We start from the raw sequence: 9,058 nt of genomic DNA, 5'->3' as shown, positions 1-9,058 counted from the left end.
CTTCAAAGCGTCGTCAATTAAGGAGAGAAACAGCACGGTGTGCGCTTTCTAGTAATGGGTAGCCGACGCCTGTGCTCATGCATACATAACACGCACTGCGCTTCAGCAACACGGGAGGTAGAGGTTCGTAGCCTGAGCCGCAAACGCGTACGTCCCGCTGGCCTCTGTCTCGCAGGCGCTGCTCTCGCTCCACCAAGGCACGACATTCGCCCGTCGAAATCGCGTCCTTTTCTGCAACGCATACTGCAGCAGTTTTGTTAGTCGGTGCTCTCGCAATTGAAGCAGTCGGCGGCGGAGAAATCCCGTTGGTGCACGTGGAAGATATGAGCCGACGCACGCTAACACGAAGCCAAGGCAAAGAACGTAACTGCGTCAAGGGTGCCTCGGCCGCCTCGGCGACGCCAGCGCGGCCGCTCTACCTCTCTGGTATCGAGACGCTTTAACCATGACCTCAGATGTCGCGTGCAATCTCGGAGTAAGCGCGCTAGTGTCGATCGTGAAGTATTACTTCTTTTCACCTCTCACAGACGGCGGCACCGCCCCGCTCCGCCCGCCGCGAAAGAGAGTGTGTGAAAGATATAAGGCGCGTTCGCGCTGTGCCTAGCATCTCCCGAGATGGCCTAGTGGGTAGCGCGTCGGGCGCTTGCCGTCGCGGCCGCAACGTCGTGGGTTCGATTCCCAGCGGGGTATCTTTTTCTTGGTTTTTTAACACGAAAGTGTTTTATGCCGGGGTCCACCAAGTACATCCGTCACGGATATGACGTTGATAAAATGGACGCCAACGGGTGAGAAAGAAAAAAACCAAGAAAAAGATACCCCGCTGGGAATCGAACCCACGACGTTGCGGCCGCGACGGCAAGCGCCCGACGCATTACCGACTAAGCTAACTCGGGAAATGCTAGACGCGGCGCGAACGCGCCTTATATCTTTCACACATTCTCTTTCGCGGCTGGCGGAGCGGGGCGGTGCCGCCGTCTGTGAGATGTGAAAAGAAGTAATACTTCACGCTCGACACTTACTAGCGCTTACTCCGAGATTGCACGCGATATCGGAGGTCATGGTTAAAGCGTCTCGATACCAGAGCGGTAGACTGGCCGCGCTGGCGTCGCCGAGGCACCCTTGACGCAGTTACGTTCTTTGCCTTTGGCTTCGTGTTAGCGTGCGTCGGCTCATCGGAGTAGTGCAGCTCCCACGTGCACCAACGGGATTTCTCCGCCGCCGACTGCTTCAATTGCGAGAGCACCGACTAACAAAACTGCTGCAATATGCGTTGCTGAAAGGACCCGAGTTCGACGGGCGAATGTCGTGCCTTGGTGGAGCGAGAGCAGCGCCTGCGAGACAGAGGCCAGCGGGACGCACGCGTTTGCGGCTCAGGCTACGAACCTCTACCTTCCGTGTTGCTGAAGCGCAGTGTGTGCTATGTATGCATGAGCACAGGCGTCGGCTACCCTTTACTAGAAAGCGCACACCGTGCCGTTTCTCTCCTTAATTGACGACGCTTTGAAGAAGTGCATACCGGGTACCAATGTTGATTATGAGCTTGTTGATATCATCCTTACGCGGGATTCACGATTCGCTGTGTCCAAATATATGTTCACACCTTCAGCTACCGTGCGCAACGGTTTAATCATGATCATGGGCGTTAGTCATCGCGATATAGACATGCTGTCAACATGGGTGCATCCACGTCAAACGGTGCTATAGCTGCCAAACACGAATAGACATTGTACAAGCTCTCATATATCACTACACAATAAGCAGTACTTCTGTGAAGACACGTGTCACTTTCGTGTTATACCGATTCCTATGACAGAGGGATCAGCCATGTTTTTTTCTTTCTCACCCGTTGGTGTCCATTCTATCAACGTCATATCCGTGACGGATGTACTTGGTGGACCCCGGCATAAAACACTTTCGTGTTAAAAAAAAAAAAGGCTGACGATTCGGGGTCCGAAATGAGGAAACTTTTTCGTTCGTAAGTGCTCTTTGCAAATGGCAAGCTGACTTCTACAGTGATATGTCCGGAACCGCGATTGGCTGAAAACATCTCTTATGAAGAATTCTAGCATGACCAGGATTTGGGGACATGTGCACGTAGGGCCACCTCTCGTCGTGGACAGCGGTGGCCTGCCGTAACTGAATGGGAAACAGGCGAAAAAAAATCATATCTGAAGAAAAGGCTTCACCATGACTTCACCTTTGCCGGCTAGGCTTGAATGTGTTGTATACTCTTTGATTTAGCCTCATTCCTCACAACCAGGTGGCGCAGTGGTCCCACGCAAGCTTCAAACACTGAACTAGATGTTTCAAACCCAATTCTTGCTTCGGTCAACCGCTTGGGCTGTGTACGTGTGAGCGATTGGTGTGGAGTGCAGGAAACATAAGCGTGTGCACAGGGGGGGGGGGGGGGGCAAGAGGGGGCGCAAAATCTGCCCCGTATATTGGCCCTTCTAGTCACCTAAGAGGGGGGGGGGAGGCGAAAAACTGCCCCATACATTGACTTATTAGGGTGGGGGGGGCGCTGCGATGGACCTTTGCCCCCCCCCCCCCCCCCCGATGGGTAACCCTGCGCACGCCTACGGCAGGAAACTTTCTGCTTGAACTGTCTACTGAATGTCTCTCCCGCGCTGAGAAACAAGGGGAAATCTTCGAGGATGGTTTCTATGTTACAACCAACCAAATGAATTCAACAGACAATTAGGCCAGGTAAAGCATGGGGGACATTAGCTGTTGTGTTTAACTGTAGTTCAATAATTATGATATAAGTTGAAATAATTAAACTGGACGAAAAATCGCCTTTTGCGTCGGTGGGATCCGAACCCACAGCCTTTGAATTACGTGTCCGATGTTCTACCATATGAACTACGGCGCTCAATCTGGGGTTGGGGCTATTTCAATCTTGTGTTGGGGCTAGTTCCAACCGAAGCTAGTGCTTCATATTGAACTAGGGCCAACCTAAGATTTCCGAGTGTCTCTTCGCTGCGTAATGAAGAAATCACATCAAGCGGCGCGTCTAAGGTTCCGAAGGAGTCGGGCAGGGCGCCACAGCAATACAGTTCAGGTTTACTCCATTGGATTGCACTTCTGGTACACAAATACCATCAGCTAATTACGGCACTTGCTTTGAAGTTAATGGTGTTTTAAAGACATAGACGCACATTAAACACACGTGCGTATAATTAGATAACTGACAAGCACACATGTAACAGTACTTATGCTTACTTTATTGCCAGAATAATGATCACGAAAAAAAATGGTGCTGAAGTGCGCACTATTTGTCACATTCCACCTCTCCGTCAGTGTATCATCAGAGCGAATGCTCGCCTGTGTTGAATATTAAGAGCCATTAGGACTTACCTCGTGGTTAAAGTGAGGAATCAGCGAGGTCTTTATCTTAGCCTGCAGAATAAATTATGGACAAAGGTTCCCATGCAGTCCCCCCCACCCCTTCCCCCATGGTAGGTACGGCAAGTTTGACGCAGCTGCCGGGCTTGGCACACATGTTAGCTTTCTCGATGGTTGCAGCACTGGACACGCAGAAGTCGCTACTCATACTCGTCACTGTCGTACGCTGGGCTTTCAAGATAATCGCCGGGAAGGATGGGCTGGCTAGACTGCTTTTGAACCAATTCCTTGCGTTGTGCCCACTCCTGGACGGACAGCACCTGCAGATGTTATTTGCAATGTCTCGTTCAACAATGAAGTGACATGAGAAATGGTAGGGAAAACGTGTGTTGCTGAGCTTTTGTTGCGTTCTCATTATCCTGTGATTAAATTTATACGTTAGTATCGCAAGCAGGTCTTGTGCATTAGTAACATGTGGCCATTATCACCATTGTTGTTGTGCGTCCTGTTGTTTCTTTTTTTCGCTGATCGTTCGCGTGTTGCACATGTCGGTGCAGTATGTATCTGCTGCTTCCTGTCATCAACAATAAACTGTTGTAAGTCAGCGCAGTGCGTGTGTCTGTCTTTCTTGTCCCCGTTCTCTCGAGCTGTATTTGTTTTGTAATGGATTTAAAAAAAGGCGTCCCAGCTTCCACGCTAAACTGAATTCGATCACATAGGGACTGCCGACCATGCTATATAGAGCTGTGAACTCATCATCTCAAACACGGCTGGCCCAATAAGCACGCGAATATAGCAGTTGCGGCGATCAACTGCGACGTATAGCAACTGCGACGATCAACACGCCCAGCGCTTCGTTCTTCTAAGGCAGTAACTCTAAGAAAAAAAAAAAACACTATGCGTCATCCGCAGTAATATATAAAGGGGCTCTGACACGAAGTTCATTCTGTTCTTTGTTGTTTTTGCGTCAAATGAAAGGCGCTGCCTCAAGAGCCTAGACAATGTGATAGTCAGCTTGAGTGCGCTCTGAAAAATATAATACGTGTTCTTTTTTAAAGTTAGTTTCGGTTCCTAATATATCGTTACGCCACGACTCATGTCACGTCACGATACTCATACGCTTATGGCCACTTGCACGCGCAAGATGCTGCAGTGTGGTGTTTCCACCGCCGCTGCGTCGTCTTTCAAGCGCCCCATGTGTGGCAAGCAAGCGCGCAATCAACGATGGACAAAATTTTGTCTAGCAACTGTGACGACAAGAACGACTTGGGCAGAGTGCAAAATGCCAAGATTGCCGACCCTGCGAACCATCTCGCAGTCAACCACGTCTCAAGCACTTCAGAAGACGATTCGCTTTGATAGCGATAACGCCATGCAAAAGGGATTGCGAATCGGAAACGACGACTGTGATATAGCGCAAGTTCGACTTCGCTCGTTCGCTTCACGGGTCCGCTGAACTACGGTGACCTCCCGGCAAGAGCAAGCGAACGAGTAAGGAACGCGCGGGCGGCCATTTTGTATCTTTTTGTACCGGACGTCCTTACGACTAGTCATACTGCCACCGAGAAGTCACCGGAACTTGAACTGTAGCTCGACGTCACGCTCGTGTGAATGTCGGTAGGTGCACCATGCGAAAATTGACCTGAATGTTAAGATAATATATCTTATCAGCATTTCCTGAGCTTCACACTCGGTCGGAGACGTCTCAGTACACAGACGTTGGTATGGCACAAACTCCTTTAAAAGCTTCCCTCTTGCTTTCTATATTTGCCGCGCAGTTGTAGCACCGACTGAGCACATCTTAGCCAAAATCAGGAAGAGATGGACATGGGCAGGGCATGTAGCGCGAAGGCGAGGTAACCGCTGTCACTAAGAGTAACAGACAGTATTCCAAATTAAGAGACAGCAAGCGCGCGAGGGGGAGGCAGAATGTTTGGTGGGCAGATGCGATTAAGAAGTTTGCGGGGACAACGTGGCAGCAGCAAGAATGTGACAGGGTTGATTGGCGAAAGGTGGGAGAGGCCTTTGCCCTGCAGTGGGCGTAGTCAGGCCGATGATGATGATGTTCTACCACCTGTCGTTTACTTACAGATTTCAGCGCAGATTCTTGGATGTAAGACTCGCACTGCGAGCCGCCTTCTCGAGCAACAGGGCAACGGACAAAGATGGCAGCCGTGTTCGTAGCAGTTCTTTGCACGCACTCCCTGCGCATGGTAAGAGATAAACGAAAGCCTGGAAACAGCCTGCGCGAAATGGGCACTCGCTCTCCTCTATGTTTCATCTCTCGACTGGTTGGAATTTCTCAAGAAATTTTTCGAGAAGCTACAGTACAGCAGTGCCGACATGGCGTACCTGCACAAAAGGTGCCCGCACCAAAGGAGGTCGACGATTTCCCCGAACGGAGTCTCTGCTAGACACTGGCTACATTCAACCGTGAAGGACGCTGGTGACTTCTCCGAGGCAACGGCAGCGCCCCCTACAGCATCGCTCGATGTGGCTTGCTGGGCGTTCACCGAGGTAGTACTGCCGCTTGCTGATGCCTGGAATGAAATGGGGCCATGCAAATCAGCTTAAATGTACGCTTAAATGACACTGTGGACATTTTTATTTTCCTTTTCGTGGTGCACTTTAATGGGCATGAAATACAAGAACGTTTTGACCTCGGAACGCGAAATTTTCTGTGCAGAACACACCGTGCCATCCCTATGCATGTCCGCGAGAAGATAAAAAGGATGGCGCCCCCGTATGATATCGTGTCCAAGATCTGCTGCGAGTCTCTATAAAAACGAGAGCTTTCACTGAAAACGTTGGTGCATCGCTCGTTTTCGTGTGATAGCTTATCCTAGTAACACAGCTTCGAAGCTTCATTGCTCTACTTCCTACATTACCCGCCGCTGCGTCTAGTGGTCATGGCGCTCGACTGTAGACCCGAAGGTCGAGGGATCGAATCCCGGCCGCGGCGCCCGCATTTTCGGTGGAGGCGAAATGCTAGAGACCCGTGTACCTAGATTTAGATGCACGGTAAAGAACCCCAAGTGAAAGGAATTTCCGGAGCCCTCCACTACGGCGACTCTCATAATCATATCGCGGTTTTAGGGCGTAAAATCCCAACAATTATTAGCAGTATTACTTCATACACGAGCACTGTATGGAGGGGCACTTTGAAGGAACAAGTCCAATACTCCGACACATTGTTCTTTTCTGGTGATCTGAGTATCATTACTAGTTAGTATTACTAGTTACACATGTTTTATTAGTTACCTTACGGTACATGCTGCCAATTACTACGCCTTGCCTGTGAGTTCGCATGGTGTAGAACAAATGGTCAAAGTGATACCGGCTGTCAGCCCCAATGACTGCAATTCTCTGCTGTGCGAGATCTCACATGCTGCGCACCAGATCAGGAACTGCTCCCGGATAACTGCGGGTCCTACAAAGACCCACTTAGTTCACAAGCACTGGATGACGCTCGACCACAATACAAGTGAGGCATGTCGCTCGCATGAAGCTCTGCAATTCACGAACCGCTGACTGACTCGCCCAGCGTGCTTCGTCTGCCAACGTGGAAATGTCACGAGAATTTGCAATGAACCACGCATGCAGCGCGAATGACCAGGCAGACAAAACGTGGAAAAGGAGAATGGCGTTTGGTGTGCTGTCTCGGGGCACCGCTCTGAAAAACGCCAACCATCCAGGCTGGTCTGCTTCTCAACCTTTTGGTGAACTGATTGCCTGTAACAGTGTAAACTACAGAAATAACCGAAAATTAATCTCAACAATTTACTTAAAATCGCGAAAAAGAATTCTGAAACTTCCGGCTGATACCTGCGCCGCGCAAGAAAGGGCGCCACCGCCTCGGCAAGCGCGCGATTACCGAGGCAGTGGCAAGCGCGCTATTGCCCGGGGATCGCTGGGTTGCCCTACGCATTTTGTCAGGTTACATGGTAGCGGAGCAGCATAAGCGCGGGATTTTAATGTCACACAAGAGTGACATTAATGCACAGTGAAATTTATAACTACACCAGGGCCTAAGCACGAACAACATTAGCGCAGGATTTATCGCGGTGTTTAGAACTACAGCAAGACCTACAGAAAAACTACATTTTTTTATTCAAATTATCCCAGTATTTTTACTGAAAGCTCCATCATCCCAGAGGCGCCACTTTCGCGCAGCTCAGGCGAACTGCTGCCGGGAGTTAAGAGTATACCATTCCGAAGAGAGGACGTTCGGGCGTGTTTATAGTTCGTCGTGCATCAGAAACCATAGAGCACTAAGCGAACACAAGGGCCTGTCTTCATCCTGCCTCGTGTTATTCGTTTAGTGTGCTATATATGGTTTCTGAAGTACGTTAAAAGTATATACAATCCAATGCACCAATCGAGCACCTATTTAGAGTAAGTGCGCACGTATTCATAAGATATGAGGCAAGCTGTCCAATTACAGCTTTGAAATGCAGCTGTTTAAGTTCTACAACATTTTGTAGTTATTGAATAGTCCTCTAGCGCTGGTTATCAACTTTGTTTCAAAGTGAAATTTGCTTCTTTCTCTCGGCAACTGCGGGTATACGTTTCCATAGTTACTCAATTTTTGAGCGAGCGAGAACTGGCCTCGAACACCTTCACGTAAACATACGCAATTTTTGAGAAAATTATACATGTTAAAGGGAGAAAATTGGCATATGCACGCAAATATTCTTCTCCCGGAACAAAGCCGTTTAAGCATTTCTTTATGAGTACAACATTTGTGCATCTGTCTTGTTAGTAGAAGCACGCCGTCAAAATTGCTGTAAATTGGTTGAGAGATGAGTGGTGTTTTCTTTGGGAGGAGTATTGATAAAATTTTATTTTGTGTTTGATGTCACACTGAGAAAAATGGCTTTACCATGTGCCGCAGAGTTAAAAGCCATGACATGGTAAAGCCATCACTGGTATGCAAGCAATCACAACCTACAGACAACTTCATAGGCCAGTGGCCACTATAATATATCGCTGGGGTCCGGCACATTTGTGCAAAATATTCTCGTTAAATCAGTATTGCATGTAAAGTCGTCTGGGCTAAAAGTTTTATTGGAAATATAAATGTGAGCTTTCTAACTTAATATATAGATGTGAGCTTTCCTGCAGCGAAGACGCACTGATTCAAATTTCTGACCATGGAGTAACGGCACAAGTAACGTGCGTTACTTTTTTTCTGTAATGGTTAATTCTGTAATTGGTTGGTTAGTCAAACTTTATTAACTGTCCTGAGAGATGGGACTAGTGCCCAGTGGGCTCCTCCCACGTTGGGATGGGCAGGCTAAGCCTGATCGCCGCACCGTGGGCTTTCTGGACGGCCCATAATGGTAATGAGTTACCTTTTTTCGGTGGTAACGTAGGGCGATAACGCGTTCCTTTTTATTTTGTTAGCGTAATGAATGACGTACTTAGTTACCTCTTTTCGGTAATGCCTACAACACTGCTTAGGGTGAGCTAATCTGTCCGGTTCTGTAGTTTCGAACCGTACCTACCACAATTCAATTATTTTAATTAAATATATTGACTGTTAATTGCCCCTTTTTTGCAATAAAATTATGCTTATCATATCGATAAAATGGAATGCTTACATATCTCCTTATGTTGTGTTAATTTCGCTATATTTCTTTTTCTGAGGAATTTACGGACAACCCCACTCGGTAGTGAATCTTACGTGTTCCGCAAGGAACATAACGTCGCT

The 9,058-nt window shown here is 48.5% G+C and overlaps 1 protein-coding gene across 3 annotated transcripts in view; it reads right to left on the bottom strand.

Annotated features, from left to right (window-relative positions):
- Positions 1–3,456: 3,456 nt before the first annotated feature.
- Positions 3,457–9,058, bottom strand: part of LOC119390082 (uncharacterized) — a 45,686-nt gene continuing 40,084 nt past the window's right edge. For 2 of the 3 annotated variants that reach the window (XM_037657618.2, XM_037657619.2), the window contains exons 8-10: positions 5,698–5,885; positions 5,435–5,549; positions 3,457–3,665 (exon numbers count right to left, since the gene is read on the bottom strand). In XM_037657618.2, the coding sequence (XP_037513546.1) occupies positions 3,546–3,665; positions 5,435–5,549; positions 5,698–5,885 (423 nt within the window). In that variant the 3' untranslated portion in view covers positions 3,457–3,545. Of the gene's footprint in view, positions 3,666–5,434; positions 5,550–5,697; positions 5,886–9,058 lie in introns of those variants that run through there. The other variant, XM_049414652.1, reaches the window with a different exon arrangement.

This window comes from Rhipicephalus sanguineus, chromosome 4 (assembly GCF_013339695.2).
Source record: "Rhipicephalus sanguineus isolate Rsan-2018 chromosome 4, BIME_Rsan_1.4, whole genome shotgun sequence".
NCBI classification, from domain to species: domain Eukaryota; kingdom Metazoa; phylum Arthropoda; class Arachnida; order Ixodida; family Ixodidae; genus Rhipicephalus; species Rhipicephalus sanguineus.
The sequence above is the reverse complement of the archived record's forward strand: the minus strand, read 5'-3'. Positions and strand labels throughout refer to the sequence as shown.